We start from the raw sequence: 17,088 nt of genomic DNA, 5'->3' as shown, positions 1-17,088 counted from the left end.
CCTAATGACCCTACGCTTGGACAGGTTTCTGCTTGGCCTTGAAGCCAGGGGCCCCTGGTCCCCAAGCAGCAGCATTTCCAGCCTTTGCATGCACTGTGTCGGTGTCACAGTTGACCATATCGCTACTGGCATAGTGTTCGACGGCGTAGCCGCTAGAGTCCCACCAGTGGTGGATTTACCCTGTCGCTTCGTCGGTTTGGACTTCGGTCAGGCTAAAGTCTTCGGCGAATTGCTTGGATTTGGCGAGGTCCTCATGTTCATAGCGGACATAGGCGAGGTGGCCGAGGATGATTTTGTCCGAGGTCACCATGGTGGATATTTCACAATCGGATTAGGGAAACAGAGATGATTCCTCAGTAAAAACCCTACTCAATAAGCTTTTGGTTGATGAGATTAACTGCAGGGAGTGAGTAGACCTCCATTTCCTCTGAATATATATATGTATAATACCGCAGCCGAAGCCGGTGAACAAGGACGCGTAGGTATTTCAGCTAGATCCATGGCAGGTAGGCACGCAAATTCCGAGCCGGTACGAGCCAAAACCGACGTGACACTGGTGAAGGCTTGAGGATGTGGATTGTTGTTGACAGAAAGCCTTGTCGAGCCGGCCCGGCCAGCAGTGGGGGATCATGACTTCCAGCCGAGTGGGGGATCGGCCAGAGTTATTGCCAGCTGACGACAGCTCTCGCCCACCACACCACATACAACTTGCCCGGGCCAATCTTTGCAGTGCACGAGGCACAGTCAGCACTATCTACTATCGCTAATTTGTTAGCTTGCTGTCTGCCACGTGAGGAGTCGTTCTCGGAGACTCGGGCAATGGCCCGCCGCGGCCTCAAATGACGCAGACGCATTTTGACCATGAGATGGATGTGGTTTCAGGAGACCTGTGGACAGGCCAGCGCAATCCCGGCCGACTGGATGGTCAGCATGATCAGGACGTGGACGACCAGAGGTTGCTTCCTGCGTTCAAAGCAGCCCTGTTGTCGCAGCATCAGTCGCGTTGCACCGACTATCTTGCCTCTGCGCCCCCTGAATTGCTGCGCACTTTGACGTCGCCCTCTAATTCTCGAGTAAGACAAAATGAACACCTCTTTGTTACGGATATTTTGGGTTGACGACGACTATCCTGAAGCCATCTTTCCCAACTAGCTACTTTGAATCCGTTGCTCAACCGCCTTTAAACGAGGAGGTAGAGCGCCTCAGTCGGTTGTATCTTGCAAATGTTCATACCCAGTTGCATTTTCTGAACGGAATTTCTGCCGACTCTGTTTCATTGACCGAACAGTGTCTATCGCTTGCAGCTGCAGCCCTCGGTAGTATCAGCATTGGAGACACCGTGAACGGAGCCTGGCTATGTCGTCTGAGTGCTCGTTCCATGTTTGCCGGCTTGGCTCTCGACAATCGCAGAGCACGTAACCACCATGTCATTCTTGCCGTATGGTCCTTGAACAGCCGAGATGAAGCATCGACGTATGAAAATTGCTAATCAAAATTATGCGTACAGGGTCTGATTCAACAGACGGTGGCAGCAATGATCCATAATACAGACACGTGGCGGCATACTAATATTACACGGGGATTCCCCAATGGGGTAAGTTATATACATACATACATATATATATATTGTTGAACTGGGCTAATTATTACATAGATGATGAAAAGGCTTTACAGCAGTGACAACCGCCAGGAAATCACACATGGGAGGTAAGTCTCATAGTCTCCATTCCAATGAAACTAAAGTCTGATCTATAACACAAGATCGCTGATCACGTATGCGCTATTAATCGACACGGTACGGTCCTTGCATTTTGGAGTGCCAGCATCCATTGCTCGCTCGCTGGCAGATGTTCCCTGTTTCCCACAGAACGGCTCATTTTCGCAATTGCTGTCCACCACTATATTTGGCTCGTCCAGGGCCCAATGGCTCCCCTATTCAGAGGAGGATGCCCTCCTGCTTCTGCTGCTCATCTTTAGCGAAGAGCAGGTATGGAGAACCATGATGTTTAATGATTCGCATCAGGCCTGTTTCTCTGGAGACTCGGCCTCGGCAAACTCTGTAGGTCACTTGAAATCGATACAACGGACGCTCCGCCGGTGGAAAGCAGAGTATATGGACCAGGCCTCTCCGGAATTAAAGGCATTCTATCATTTTTGCGAGATGTATCTGCTATTCAAGAATCTCGAGTCTCTACCGGATGTAGCAGGTTACCGAAGAAAACAAAAGAAGAGTCGCAAAGACCTGCAAGGCCTCACTCACACAACGGCTACCACATCTGACGACGAAAATGAGCGCACTCAGGCATCCCACCACGCGTGGCTGTTGCTCGAGCATATCTCTGCCCGTTCTACTCCGGCTGCGGTGTGGCTGCCTGTTATCCTCTACATGGCTGCTCTTGTTGTTTGGTACGATATCTGTTCACGCCAAGGATCCCGATCTCATGGATCGATGATGGTATTGCATCTTTTTGTCAAGGAGCTTCGCGGAATGCATTGGCCGTGCTGTTTGGACATGGCGACAAATCTAGAGCAGTTGGCATCACAGACAGGAAATGTGTAAATATGATTGATATATACAAAGATAGTCTTGAATTCTATTGTAATTTATTTTATCTATTCACGTACTTGGACACTGAAGACCCGTAACATCACAAGATGCCGATGCCTGGCATCGTGTATCACGTTTCCCCAAGAAAGCATCTCCCAACTTTTCCACATGCTCCCCACGCTCCACTGGCCCCGAAATTTGATTAGTAGATAAGCTAAAGGACCTACACTCGGCTTGTCGCCCCTGCCTAACGGCCGGCCTAGGGAGAGCGAAAACGCCGGATTTCAGCTGGAAACACCCCCCACTCGGAAGGATCTATTAGCCTCGATGTTCCTAACAGCTAAATCCGATCTGTAATTACACGTAGTTGCGGAAAAGATGGAAAAACACGGAACAAGTTCAAATTTTGATATGAAAACAACAGAGGATACTCAGGGACACAATATCTTATAAACACGGATGAGTTAAACTATCCCAGATACTACGAGTTAACTCTAAATTCATCAGTCCGAGAATTTAGCGTTAAGCCTTTTTAAATCAGCTTCTGTCTTGATAAGATTTACAACAATATCAACACACAAAATGGGCATTCGCCAGTCTAATCAAAACCGCCATGTCACAATTGGTATCATTGGTGGCGGCGTTGCCGGTCTGACGCTCGCAAACTATCTCGACCAAGTCGGTATCTCGTACATTTTATGGGAGAAGCGATGTATTGTGGAAGATGTCGGTGCAGGTGTTGGCCTCGTACCAAGTGGACTCCGGATTCTCGATCAATTGGGACTATATCCCGAGCTGACACAGTACTGTATCCCTCATGACAGATGGGATCACCGGGATAGGGATGGAACGCTGTATACGTCTACCACCGCGATGAGATCACAGGTGGATGAGTGAGTTTTTTTTTTAAAGACAAAAATTGCGTATTACATTCGATAGCTAAAATTGGTTTCCTAGAGTCGGGTATTATCCACTTTTCGTGGAGCGAACACGATTTCTTCAGCACCTCTACGGACATATCAAGGATAAGAGCAACATCCATGAGCACAAAGAAGTCGTGTCTGTCATGTCGGATGAAGATAAAGCAACAGTCGTGGGGAAAGATGGGAGTTCGTTCACTTGTGACATTGTCGTTGGTGCCGATGGCGTCCATAGTTTTGTTCGAAAGGCAATGAATGCGATTCAACCTGTGTCGTCGAACCCGTACTGTAAGCCATTGGTAGAAAAATGGCTGAGACAGGCAGCTAATAGCCATACCTTGCCTAGATCTGGCCACAAGATTTTCATGTGTCTATGGTATTTCGAGCCCCGTCAAAGGTGTTGACCAAGGCCGTTATTTCTCGATTTACCAGAAGGATATATCTACACTAATTTTCACCGGACATGGTGGTCTAATCTTCTGGTTCGTGTTTGAAGACATGGGCAAGAAGATCCCGTACGGAGAAAAGCAGCTACATACCCAAGAAGATACCGACGAGATCTGCTCAAGGGTTTCTGATCTCACAGTCACAGATGGCGTTGTTTTTGCCGATATTTATGCCAATAGAAAGACGGCCGTCATGACACCGTTGCAGGAGGGTGTGGTTAATACTTGGTTCAACGGAAGAATGGTCCTCATTGGTGATTCAGGCCACAAGGCATGTTTGACACTCCATCCTTGGGTTATAACAGCATCTGACAGAGCTTCATAGATGGTGCCGCACGCCGCAATGGGCGCCAACCTGGCCATGGAATCTGTCGCCTGCTTCATAAACCGCCTCAATGAGCTCGAGAAAAACGATCTTGACCGCCCCCTTTCAGAGACAAGCCCCATCCCTCTCGACAAAGTCGAGAAAGCGCTCGCAAAATACGCCGTGAGCCGGGCTGCTCGCGCTTCTCCTGTTGTTGGTCTCGCCAATTTCGCCTGCAGGTCGCAACTCAAAGCGGATGAAGAGGCTCAGGCATTCATCTCGAGTCTTCCTACTACGGACCGCCAAACGTGGCTGAATAGATCGCTTAAAGGCCTAAGTTTGGCGGAAAAGATTGATGGGTGGCATGAAGACGGCGAGAGGGTTTTGCAGTACAACAAACGTGCCAAGGAAATTCGAGAAGCAAATCTCTGATTAGTTGGGCGAAATGGGGATGGTTGGGGAAAGTTGGCCAGTTTGTTACGTATTTTCTGGTACGTATTGAATACAGTACCTGTATATACCGTAATTACGGAATAGAACATGCGCGGCAATGTGTTAGACTCTTGGTTCCATTTTAGCCCGAAGCTTTCCCCGCTCGCTGTATGGAAAATAAATTGGAGATTATCTGGAGTGTTGGGAAAAATAATAATAATAGATAGCTCTAGCGTTGCCGGCATCGCCGGCAAATATAGCGATACTGCCAGGGTAGCTCTCTGAGACTTGGATAGACGCAGATTGTCACGATGCCAGGACTCATTGAGCTCCGTGGTGACAACCATGTCCTCCAGACAGCAGCCCTCTCGCATCCTTATCTCACTGTGCTCACTCTCCTCGCTGTCTATCTCGTAGCGCGACACGTTCGCGGACGACAGCAGCAAAGCAGCGTGGGCACATCGCCTCACCCTCAAGAGCCGCCGGTCATCACGCCGACCATCCCTGTCATCGGCCATGTCGTCTCTCAAGCGCTATCCTACGCCGGATTTGTCCCCTCGCTGGCGGCTCGATATCCTAAATACTCGGTTTTCACACTGTATATGGGCGCCTCCACAAAAAATCACTACTTTATCGCACCGTCTCTAATTCATCTCGTATCGATCAACCCGAAATACACAAATAAATTCAGCGGGGAGCCGTTTTTCTTCCAGTTGATGGAAACGGTGTTTGGTGACGAGCGGCAGCTGATTCGAAAAATGGACCAGGATCTGCTTTGGAACCACACGCAGAAGATTGTGCATGGCATGATGCGAGAGTCTTTTCTTCAGCCGGCGCTGTCGACTTTGATCAGTGGTGTAAACAGTCGCGTGTGCGATCTCACCACGTTTACCACCTCGACCGCTAGCCAGAAATCGTGGGAGCGAGCCGCTAGCATCCAGGTTCCAGGCCCGGGAATTGCAGAGGCTTCTTTGCATACTCTACTCAGGGATTTTGTCGGTCACTTGGCAATCACTATTCTGATGGGTCCTGACATCCTCGATCAATACCCGGATTTGCTTCCTGATCTGTTTACCCTCGATGAAAACTTTGCTCTGCTGCTCTCGCCTCTGCCACGATGGACATCACCACTTCGTCGGGCCACCGCTGCTCGGAGTCGAGTAATCGCTGCCATCCGGGAGCACCATATAGCATATTACAAGTATCAGCGTGGCATTGATCCAGGCCCGGCATGGAGCCGTATTGACGAGACTAGCAATATTATCCATGATCGAATCCAGTCATTTGCTAAGGCTGGCGACTTTGATGTCTCGAAACCAGAATCTGATCAAGGTTGGCTTGGTGCTGTCTCTGATAGTATTGTTCTGTGGGCGCTGAATGTCAACGCCAACCAAGTAACCTTCTGGATGATATTCCATATCTTCGCCAATCCAACACTATTGAGTGAAATTCGTGCGGAAATCGAACCCCATGTCAAACTAAGACAGGAGGACGGTAATAAGGGACAGCCCTCCCTCGATATTGACTTGCCGAGTATTCAGAAACACTGCACTCTTTTGCAGGGAGCCTTTCTTGAAACAATGCGTTGGGAGTCAGGCGCGATGCTATTCCGATACGTCAACGAGGATTTCACGCTGACAGAATCGGCCGAGGACGCGAGAATCTTCAACCATGATGTCCCCCAAACATACGTTTTCAGAAAGGGGGAATATATTGTTCTACCTCATGGCGCCCATCAAATGGACGAGCGCTATTTCCCAAATCCGGAATCATTCGACGCGCGCCGTTTCTGGACAGAAAAGGGCCAGAAATCCCAAAAAGGTGATCAACTATTCGAAGAGAATGACACCGAAGCAGAGGCCAAAGAGAGAGTCAAAGTGGAGTACAAGACCATGCTCCCTTGGGGTGGTGGTGCTAGTATGTGCAAGGGAAGGAAATTTGCCGAGTCGGAAGTTCTCATTTTCGTTGCTGCTGTTATCACCTGCTGGGATATCGAGTATATTGACGAGTCTGGAAAGCCCAAGCCTTGGAAGCATCCAGGCCACAAAGGGGGAAGTGGCGCAGTTGTGCCTGCAACAGACGTCCGTGTCAGGCTTAGAAGGAGAGACGTATTGGGTGGCAGGTAGAATTGAAATATAATTATTCAGCATATTTTTTTTTTGCCTTCACTAGATTAATACTCTGGCCATTCAGGGTCAACGTCCGATTTCCATGATTTAAAACCCCCACGAATGTCCCCGATAAATCGTTCGCCGTTTCGGTCGAGACCTAGCTCTTTGAACTTTTGGACCGCAAGTTGGGAATCATTACCTAGCCGGCAGACGAAGTAAATCGGATCCTTGTCGTCCACTGCTGGGGTATTTGGAGGAAGCAAAGACCGCAGGCGTTCTGTGACATCGACGTTTGTTGTAGCAGTTTCATTCATGAGCTGGGTAATGGGAATATTGATACTATTTTCAAGTTTGCATATGCCGAATTGGGTTTGGTCGCGCACATCGATGACAGTACAGGATTGCTTGGTTTCCAAAATTTGCTTATATTCGTCGGCTGAAATTCGCTCTTGGGCAGATAGAAGCTGAGGAGGATATGCGGATCCGCAGAACTGCACATAATCGGTCGAGCCAGACTGCAAGGTGTGTAGTGTGACAGTTGCATTTGACGAGCAAACCGCACAGTTTGCGCGTCGGCCTCGGAGACGAATTGTGCGAAACGGAGGATTGCTATAGGCTGAAAAAATATGGAGCGCAGGGTGGTCACTGGCGGTGGGCTCTTGCGTCTCTTCGACTGGCTGTTTGGTAATGACCTTTATCGTTTCTAGAGCTTGTAGCACACCCATTGTGCCGACTACCGGACCAATAATTCCTCCATCTGCACAGCTAACAACGCTTTCCGCCGGCGGAGGTTTCGGAAAGACACATCGATAGCAAGGGCCCCCAGACAAATCTCCTGGTGCATTGGGAGGATTGTTCAGCACCATGAGCTGTCCATCTGTGCGCAGGGCTGAAGCCGACACAACCGGTTTCCCTAAAATAACTGCAGTGTCTGATATCAAATACCGTGTAGCAGGATTATCCGTGCAGTCCAATATCACGTCATATTTCTCGAAAATATCTGGCGCGTTCTGGGAGGAGAGGTGTTCACGATGAGCAATATACGTCGGATGGGGGTTAAGTCTAGGGTAGAAAGGTGTAAGACTTTATAAACGTTGTGGGGAGACATCAATCTCACTCTTCAAGGTATTGAATCGCGCTGTCCACCTTGTACTTCCCAACGTTCTTGGTCCGATGTAGTACCTGGCGATGAAGATTTGATTCTTCGACCTGGTCTCCATCAATCATGCCTAGTGTTCCAACACCGGCCCCAGCGAGATACAAAGCAGCAGGGCATCCTAAGCCTCCAGCACCAACGAGAAGCACCGACGACGAACGGAGTTTGAGTTGGCCTAAGTAGTCACAGGGACCCTATCAGCAGAGTTCGACGAAACAAGACTAGAGCTTAGAACGTCTTGAATATTTTGTCATTTTACACACCCTGTAGCCCAATCTGCGAAACTATCATTTGGCGCCCATATCGCCTGTATTCATCCTCCAAGAGTGGCCATTTCTGCGGGGAAGTTTCAGTCCGAGCTCCATTGGCGGATCGTATCAGATTTTCCGTGGCATGGAGAGATTCTTTGAGGTTTGCTAGCTGAGACTCCGCAGCAGCAATCTGCGCAGTCAATGACGCGTGAGTTTCTTGCAGGCCTGCTATATCCATGGCGGTACGAATGGGAAGAGACTCGAGTGCAAGCGGGGTTGAAAAAAGATGATCAGATCGAAGCTATTTTCGGCAATTGCCCCACGCCGCGCTTAGAGCCTGGATGCCTGAGGCAGCAAAAACGCGACGACCTCAACTGGCAATGCGGTGAACCGAGTTATTTTCACGTCTATCGAGCTTTTTTTTCTTTCTTTCAAACGAAATGAATACTAGAATGGTGGTAAGTAAATGGTTTTATTGCTTCGAATTTTAGTGTATTCAGTCCCGTACCATAATTGGCACCACCAGAGGTTAGCCTGACTCGATTCGTATAGCAGACGTTGTATCAAATGGGACAGTCAATATGTGCTGGCTGGCTCGTCCATTGCGAGAAGGCCCCATTATTGCGAAGAAGATACTTGAAGGAAATATCAAGCATTTTAAGCTATGAAACCATCGGGTAGATATTGTCATTCAATTTATGAAAGATGGTTCAATGCTGCGGATCTGGAATTGAACTTAATAACAATACTAAACTAAGCAAATTAGGATCGAATATACATATGTATGCCCCAACACGTAAAATAGCCTTCGAATACCTTACCCTATGGTATTCAACAATACGGTCGTGGAACTAGACTCCCACCTGCGCTTTCCACAACTTCTCTATCACTTGTCTGTCCACGTTTTTCCCCAGCAACTGGCCAATGTGGGACAACAAGTCAACCATAGTTTTGATTGATTTTTTCACATGCGGCCATAAAACGACATGCCCATGAGGTACTCCCGGCTACGCATCTAGGATCACTTTTACTCCATCATTACCCAATACTCTGGCGTATACCATCCCATCGTCTCGAAGCGGATCCATTCCCGAGGCTTGAATGTGAGTTAGCGGATGTCCAGCAAACCCAATCTTCGAGTTGGTCGGCGAATAATCCTCTAAAAAGTAATCCTACCCGTACCAAATATCATATTACTTAACTTCATTCTCGTTAACCACGGGAGCGCGTGCGTTCTGGTCGCGAGAAATCCATAGGTCTTTATATTTCTCAGGTACCGTCTTTTCGTTCAACAGCAGCGGCATCGTTGCGAAAACGCCGGTTATTGGCGGAGATAGGTTCTCCTTCAAAGCCCGCTGGGCTGTTACCAGGGTTTACCAGGGTGAGGTTGGCACCAGACGAAACACCACCAACGACAAATCCACGCGAGAGATCAACACCCAAAACATTCGCAGCGAGCCACTGCACACTGTCCCAGGCATCATGTGCTGCCTGTGGAAATTTGTACTCTGGTGCTAGCCGATATTCGAGAGAAACTGTGACTGCACCGTGTAGATTAGCAATTGCACGAGCCCAAGGGACTAGCTGTATCTTCGTTCCCATCGAAAAAGTGCCACCGTGGAATAAAGCGATGAGAGGGCTTCCTCCAGATGAAGTGGCGGGAGAGGGCTTGATAACGCGCATCGTGTTTTCATAGCCATCTCTCATTTGTATACTCACATCGAACTCTTTAGTGTCGTAAGTGGGACATGCATCGCATGCCATCTTTTCCATCGTAATGATATTTTGGCGAATCATCTCCAATGGGACAACGGAGTAGTCGACGACGGGAAAAGGTGATACCGTGAGGATCTGCCCCAGTTTAAAGTGAGCATATATTTGATGAATATGTATCAGTACCTACCTCTTCTAGTTCTGGGTCCATCTCTCCCAACTTGAGGAGGGCTTCTTTAGTGTAGTTTTCCATCTTTGGTTACCTCCTTTACAGGCTTCAAACACAGTGAGATCAAATGAGATTCTGAAAAGGAAGATCTGAGTGCAGTTAAAGAGGGGGGGATCGTATTTAAGTAGTTGCAAGTAACCAACAAATGCAGGGATTGCGAGTTGTCATGCGTCAGCTGGTCTTTCGTGACATTTTCTCCGAGGTCAAATCGAGCCAATCAAACGACCGTCTAAAGACGCAAATGCGCTTAAACTATCAGTTTGGATTGTTGCTGATGCTAGGTCGGGCTGTGTTAGTGGTGTTGAAAACATTCAATATAGCCAAATCGAGTATAATCGGCAAATGCCACGGGTTCTACACCTGCGCAATTGGTGGACGAAAAAGGAACTGCTATCCAAGCACGTTTCTCACTTTATCACCCTTGTTTGTGGGTGCTGTCCTGCATCATTTAGGGGCCGGCCTGGTTGATTGGAGCGTCAGTGTCAGCTTTAAGGCGGGGCATTTCTTTAATCAGTGCTCAAGTCTGATGACTTGAGGCTTTTAGTTTGACGTCGAATGAAACAAATCACATTTCAATGTTGGCTTATCGACCCCTCGTATATTTCTGAGTAGAAAAGGTATATCCATATGTACATAAACGTATATCGAACGTGAGGTGTGTGCGGTGAGAGCTGCTGATCAATACAACAGCGGGAGTGAAGTGGAATTAAAGGTTCATCTGGATATTTCACTAGATGATGTAAAACACGTATGGAGACCTACAAGCACAACTCAACCAGATATACCGCAATATAGTAGAAATCATTATCTCAAGTGTTCCCGTCGTTTCAATTGATTTCGTCCTCATTTCCCAAACGGGACTAGCGCAGTTCTGCGTTTGCCCTCCTTCCCTGTCTGGACCGCCTGCAGTCGACTTCGGGGATTCTCGTCTCTTCCTTCTTCTTCTTCATTCTCTCGTCTCTGTTGGATTTAACTCTAGTCATCTTCACATGGACCAAAACAGACCTTTGCGTGGCCAAGGCGGCCCAGGACGATTCAGAGGCCGCCGAGGTAGAGGCTATGGACGACGAGCTGGAAATAAGCAAGTTCATCGAGTCGCTGCCTGATGTGAGTTTTACTAACTTATTCTCGCTATATAGCAATGACTTTTACGCAATACGTCCCAGGAACGCAGATTTCGAACGTCCAACCTTTGGCTTCCAGGCACAAGAGAGGCAAGAGTTCGCGCAAGGACAGCCGAGGGTTCCAGAACTCCCTGTCGACTTGCCCGGGGCGCTGTCTCGATTTGGACCTCGTCACGACAATGATCACGCAGTAATCTCAAACATTCAAATACTGCCTACCATATCAGAGATCCTCAATGATGGGAGGCCCGACTTCCTTCCTACACGAGCGCACAAGCATCATCAGTCTGGCATCCTTCGGCTCCTGGATTCCCAATTCCGACTTCTGCGGGAGGATACATCTGGTCTCATTCGTGATTCTATTCGTCTGATCTTAGATCACTGGCGAATATTTGCTCACAATCCAGACTGGACTCTCAAAAGAAGAATCCTTCATGAAAAATCTCCGACGCCTATCAGAATCTTTTCAAACGCCAGAATCCAACGCTTGAAGTCCGATGATATCAAAGGCATTGAGATTGATGTTGAATTTGATCAGGTCGAAAGGCTTCGGTCCAGGAGCCCGTCACACCGGGGCCAATGGTGGTGGGATTCTACGGCACTGAAAGAAAGGGGCCAAATCGTCGCTCTCCTAGATGGCGATGAGGAACAAAACAACGTCAAACTCATATTTTTCCTGGTTACTCACAGAGAGATCGGCGAATACTATCAGAAGCATCCAAGGGAAACTACCGGTCCTGACCTTGTGCGCGATGTTAATAGTAATGCAGACAGGGCATCGGTGACACTTCGTCTAGCAAATGCAGGATGCCAGACCGATGTTCTAAACCTGGTTTCTTTGGCACGAAATGCGTCAAATTTAACGAAATCGGTACTTCTGCTCGAGTTTCCAGCCGTCATGTATCACTCCTTTGAAGGTATCTTACGATGTCTTCAAGCCGTTCATCAGAATCCAGCCAAAATACCATTTACCAAGTGGCTATCTAATCCGGATGAAGCACACGAAATATTGAATAACACTACGGTCACTACGAAAATGGCTAATGATGAAGTTTTTGTGCCGCCTCCCCGGTACTTGAAAGAAGAAATGACTTTGGACCTGTCATGCTTACCAAGACCTGCTACCAATAGCAACACTATCATTTCGCCGTTGACGATGTTACCATGGCAAGACTCTGCAGTAATCTCTCAAAATCTATCAACAACAACAACACTAGATTCTGGACAGGCGACTGCGCTGGTATCGGCGCTGCGGAAGGAGGTAGCACTTATTCAGGGCCCTCCAGGCACTGGAAAGTCTTATGTGGGAATACAAATCGCAAGATGTTTACTCGAAAACCGGGAACTGTTGCGCATGGGACCCATAGTCTGCGTGTAAGTCTTCTCGAGGCCCTTGACTAGATAAAAAATTAACTTTATTTAGCTGTTATACCAATCATGCCCTCGATCAATTTCTGAATGAACTTCTCGACTCCGGTATTACCGATATCATACGGATCGGGCATTCAAGCTCATCGTCGCGCTTGCAAAAGATTTCTTTAGATAATCTAAAGGATGGGTTACCGATAAAACGTAATGGTGGTTTGAAATCGAGGATTAATACCTGCAAGGGACAGCTAATAGAGCTAAGCGCCCAAATTGAACAGATATGCGCCACGATCAAATCCTGCAGTGGGAGAACTGTTGCCAGATATTTAAAAAGAGTGTTTCCGGAGCATTCACAATTTCTTGTTGACAACTTGCAGGAACAAGAATATGACAAGAGAATGAATGATTGGATATCTGGTGATGCACCTGGTGACTGGGATAACAATGGGATGCAACGAACCATCGGACAATTGATCGAGGCGAAAGTGTGGACGTTAAAAAGGGCCGAAAGAGCTCGTCTATATGAACATTGGAGGGATGCTGCATGTGTCGAACTTGCTCATGACTTAGCAAGCCTACTCCGGCAACATAGCTCAACGAAGCAAAGATACACAAGTCTTTTCAGCGAATTCGATTCCGAGCTCCTTAATCGAGCACAAATTGTGGGAGTTACGACCACGGGTCTTGCCAATAACTCCGACACTATTCGAGGACTGACAGCCAAAGTCCTAATCTGTGAAGAAGCAGGTGAGGTTCTGGAGTCACATATTATCACCGCTTTGCTGCCAACTCTCGAACATTTAATCATGATCGGAGATCATATGCAGTTGCGCCCCCGAATTTCAAATTTGAGGCTTTCGATGGAATGTGACAGGAGAGGTCCGACATACAACCTTGACGAATCTCTCTTCGAACGCTTAGCATCTTTAAGATTTAGAGCCTTGGCTGCGAATTCACACGGAGAACGTTTAACCACCGGTTTGCAATTTCCAATTTCACAACTTAATCACCAACGGCGTATGGATCCTTCAATCTCACAATTGATCCGTGAGACAATTTACTCTAATCTCCTAGATCATCCCATCACAAAGTCTTATCCCACTGTCTCAGGAATCAAGCGCCGATTGTATTGGCTTGATCATCGACATTTCGAGGATGCTAGTGATCCCGGGGACCCCATGCAAAGTAAGACAAATACCCAGGAAGCGCACATGGTGACTGCGTTAGTCAAGCATCTCTATCGACAGGGAACCTACAAGTCGGGACAAATTGCCGTATTGACTCCATACGTTGGACAATTGAAAAAATTGAAAAGTATGTTGGAGGATGAGATGGCTTTAATTATCGCACAAAGAGACTGTGATATTCTGGAAGAATCCGAATATACAAATCTCGGCGCAAATAAGAAGTTCGCAACCAGCAGAAAAGCTAAGAAGCGGCATGCTATTGAGAATAAGAATTTGCTACAGGGATTGAGACTGGCTACCGTTGACAACTTTCAGGTAAGAGCCCAGTCTACTCGTAATAATAACACGACCACTGACATATCATATGAAAGGGTGAGGAAGGGACAGTTGTCATCGTCTCACTTGTTCGAAGCAACCCCTATCGAGATTGTGGATTTCTTAGATTTCCGAACCGGATCAATGTTCTCCTCAGGCAAGGCTCAGTTACAAATTTGGTCAAAATTTCTCAAAAATCTAACATTTTTCTTTAGTCGCGCCAAGCACGGTATGTATATCATCGGCGATGCGGCCACTGCAGCCACGGCACCAATGTGGGCGTCTATCATAAGGCTCTTTGAAAGAGACAACAACATCGGCCAAGTGCTGGAACTAAACTGTCCACGGCACCCGAAAATAAAGATCATTGTATCGAGTCCGGATGATTTCTCGACACGTTCTCCAGAAGGGGGCTGCAACGAAAACTGCGACCTAAGGCTTGAATGTGGGCATCGCTGCACAGGGAAATGCCATTCAGACACCCAACACAAGGCAATCCAATGTATTCAGGCCTGCATACGTATGAGAGATTGCGGTCATAAATGCAGGCGAAAATGTTACCAGGAATGCGGTGAATGTCAGGCTTTCGTCCACAATGTTAAACTCGCATGTGGACATAAAATCGACAAAGTTGAATGTCGTCAGGTCAACGATCTTCTTACTACCCCATGTGAAAGACTTGTTTTTCGACAGATGCCTGGATGCGAGCATAAGACGAAAGTACCATGTCACCAAAACTCTCCTGCGCTAAAATGTGTTCAGTCATGCGGCAGTGTGCTTTCCTGCGGACATGTATGTCAAGGCCTGTGCTGGGAGTGTCGAGAAGGTCCTAGGATTGAGAGGCATATAAATCATACCCCTTGCACCAGCAAATGTGGTAAATTATTCAAAACTTGCTCACATGCTTGCGATCAACTTTGTCACCCAGGGACTGCCTGTCCTTCTTGTGAGAAACCTTGTGAGCTACGCTGTAAGCATAGCCGATGTCCAAAGAAGTGCAAGGAGCCTTGTGCACCTTGTGCAGAACCATGTGGATGGTCATGCGTACATCGTGGTTCATGCAATATGCCATGCTCGATCCCCTGTGACATTGTCCCTTGCAGCCTTCGATGCCGGAAAAAGCTAAAGCCTTGTGGACACCAATGCCCAGGAGTTTGCGGGGAGCCATGTCCTGACTCAAAGTACTGCCAAGTCTGTTGTAAAACAAATATTCGCAGGCGAAACGCTGATCTCATCGAATTCAAGGAGTATCGTGAGATAGACCCTAACAAAGATCCTCTTATATTCCTTTCCTGTGGGCATTTCTACACACTAGCCTCACTAGATGGAAACATGGAAATGAGCAACTACTACATCATGGATGAATCTACGGGGGATATTGTGAGACCAAAATCGACTCCTTGGGTTATCACTTCCCAAAACTCGTTCAAGGGCTGCCCAGAGTGCAGGATGCCGCTTCACAATGTAGACCGCTACAACCGCATAGTAAAACGAAATCTGTTGAACGAAGCAACAAAAAGATTTGTTACTCAAGCACATGAAAGTCACATGCGGCTCTTGAAAGACCTGGAGAACCTCGAGAAGAATATGGATCTTGAAAGAGAAAACCTGTTACCTGCACTGTCAAGTGCGCGAAATAAACATCGCGGTTTTATCGAAATGGAGAACTCCTTAGATGGTTATCAAAGCAGAGGAGTGAGACTACACACAGAAATCAATGGTTTCATCAAGTCGGTGGCGGCAGCGGAACGGCCGTTTGGGAGAGTGAAGGAGCTGCTGGCTTCAGCAGTGGCGGAGCAAGATATGAAGAAGGAAAGAAAATGCAGTTCTTTCAGAGTTGACGAATCTGTTATACAAACTGGATTTCAACTGTACGGCCAATCCATGAGCCTTCGACTGAGTTGGGCTGTGCTATGGGATTTTCATCTAATCTCCAGTAACAACTCCATCGATCCAAGGGTTGCCCATGCATTACGCCAACTTATATCTACTCGAGTCAACATTTTACTGAAGAAATGCAAATCGTTACTACATGCTAGTCAGGCCGCCAAATTCCGCGTCGAAGAAGTGCATGCGCGAGTTTTTCATGTTCAGTTTTCGACTTTGTCTCTCATAAACCGACAAGAGCAAAAGCTACCAATGAGCCTAGTGGCCGAGGAAAGGGCACGAGAAAGGGCACGAGAAACCTTGGACGAATCTGAGACTTTGTGCTTACAATATCCGGGCACCCTGGGATTTCTTAGGGATGATATTGAAAAAACTAGGCAGCTACTTAATGGGGTAGCACTTTACAGTTTTGTGACGACAGAGGAGACAAGAGAGGTCTACAGGGCTATGGCGGAGCAATTTTCTGGTACCGGCCACTGGTACTATTGCGAAAACAACCATCCGGTGAGTCATTCACCCCCCATTATACGATTGTATCTTTTTTGAAAACGGCGTAGAACTTGACTAACAGATTTTCCAACCACAGTTCACAATCGGAGAATGTGGCATGCCAATGGAACAAGCTCAATGCCCACAATGCGGTGCACCGGTAGGGGGACAAGATCATGAGTTTGTGGAGGGGGTCAGTAGAGCACATGATATGGATGATGATTTTGCTCAGTAGTGGGGTTACAATGACATGAAGAAGGTTTCGGCCATTTTAGCACGATATGGGGAGTTATTCGTTTCTTTCTTTCTTGTTGCATTGGTAGACCTATGACTGGTCATATTGAGAGGATTCTAAAGGACTGCATGAAGATATTTAGTCCATAAATTAGGGATAATTGAATAGTTAGCTCGGTCATCATTGGTTGGCTCTCGAAAAATGAATACAAGAATATAGTAAAATAATAGAAGAATAGAGAACGAAGAATTAATCTAGGTATCCCAAAAGGGAGCGCCGCATTCTAGCCACACACAGAGACACGGTAAAGAGGTTTTTCCAAATGTTACTCGTCCGAATATCCCCTAGTTATGTGCTGCATTCCCAAGCGCAG

General features: G+C 47.4%; 6 protein-coding genes across 6 annotated transcripts; 3 read left to right on the top strand and 3 right to left on the bottom strand.

Moving 5' to 3' along the window:
* Positions 1–10: 10 nt before the first annotated feature.
* Positions 11–310, bottom strand: TRUGW13939_01590 (uncharacterized protein; the record flags this gene model as incomplete). The annotated part of the gene is made up of 2 exons (XM_035484789.1): positions 11–125; positions 180–310. 2 exons carry the CDS (start codon positions 308–310, stop codon positions 11–13), a joined length of 246 nt encoding a protein of 81 aa, XP_035340682.1.
* A 529-nt stretch (positions 311–839) lies between these two features.
* On the top strand, positions 840–2,560 carry TRUGW13939_01589 (uncharacterized protein; the record flags this gene model as incomplete). Its single annotated transcript, XM_035484788.1, has 5 exons — positions 840–1,073; positions 1,136–1,438; positions 1,508–1,594; positions 1,655–1,707; positions 1,762–2,560. 5 exons carry the CDS (start codon positions 840–842, stop codon positions 2,558–2,560), a joined length of 1,476 nt encoding a protein of 491 aa, XP_035340681.1.
* Positions 2,561–3,130: 570 nt separating this feature from the next.
* On the top strand, positions 3,131–6,776 carry TRUGW13939_01588 (uncharacterized protein; the record flags this gene model as incomplete). The annotated part of the gene is made up of 6 exons (XM_035484787.1): positions 3,131–3,441; positions 3,506–3,756; positions 3,815–4,158; positions 4,240–4,607; positions 4,655–4,709; positions 4,947–6,776. The coding sequence occupies 6 exons, from the start codon at positions 3,131–3,133 to the stop codon at positions 6,774–6,776; spliced, it is 3,159 nt and encodes a 1,052-aa protein (XP_035340680.1).
* A 47-nt stretch (positions 6,777–6,823) lies between these two features.
* On the bottom strand, positions 6,824–8,406 carry TRUGW13939_01587 (uncharacterized protein; the record flags this gene model as incomplete). The annotated part of the gene is made up of 3 exons (XM_035484786.1): positions 6,824–7,823; positions 7,879–8,092; positions 8,181–8,406. 3 exons carry the CDS (start codon positions 8,404–8,406, stop codon positions 6,824–6,826), a joined length of 1,440 nt encoding a protein of 479 aa, XP_035340679.1.
* Positions 8,407–9,437: 1,031 nt separating this feature from the next.
* Positions 9,438–10,134, bottom strand: TRUGW13939_01586 (uncharacterized protein; the record flags this gene model as incomplete). The annotated part of the gene is made up of 2 exons (XM_035484785.1): positions 9,438–10,019; positions 10,072–10,134. 2 exons carry the CDS (start codon positions 10,132–10,134, stop codon positions 9,438–9,440), a joined length of 645 nt encoding a protein of 214 aa, XP_035340678.1.
* A 217-nt stretch (positions 10,135–10,351) lies between these two features.
* On the top strand, positions 10,352–16,715 carry TRUGW13939_01585 (uncharacterized protein; the record flags this gene model as incomplete). The annotated part of the gene is made up of 5 exons (XM_035484784.1): positions 10,352–10,585; positions 10,975–12,608; positions 12,658–14,379; positions 15,322–16,495; positions 16,563–16,715. 5 exons carry the CDS (start codon positions 10,352–10,354, stop codon positions 16,713–16,715), a joined length of 4,917 nt encoding a protein of 1,638 aa, XP_035340677.1.
* Between the last annotated feature and the right edge of the window lie 373 nt (positions 16,716–17,088).

Source organism: Talaromyces rugulosus, chromosome I (genome assembly GCF_013368755.1).
Source record: "Talaromyces rugulosus chromosome I, complete sequence".
Classification (NCBI taxonomy): domain Eukaryota; kingdom Fungi; phylum Ascomycota; class Eurotiomycetes; order Eurotiales; family Trichocomaceae; genus Talaromyces; species Talaromyces rugulosus.
The sequence above is the reverse complement of the archived record's forward strand: the minus strand, read 5'-3'. Positions and strand labels throughout refer to the sequence as shown.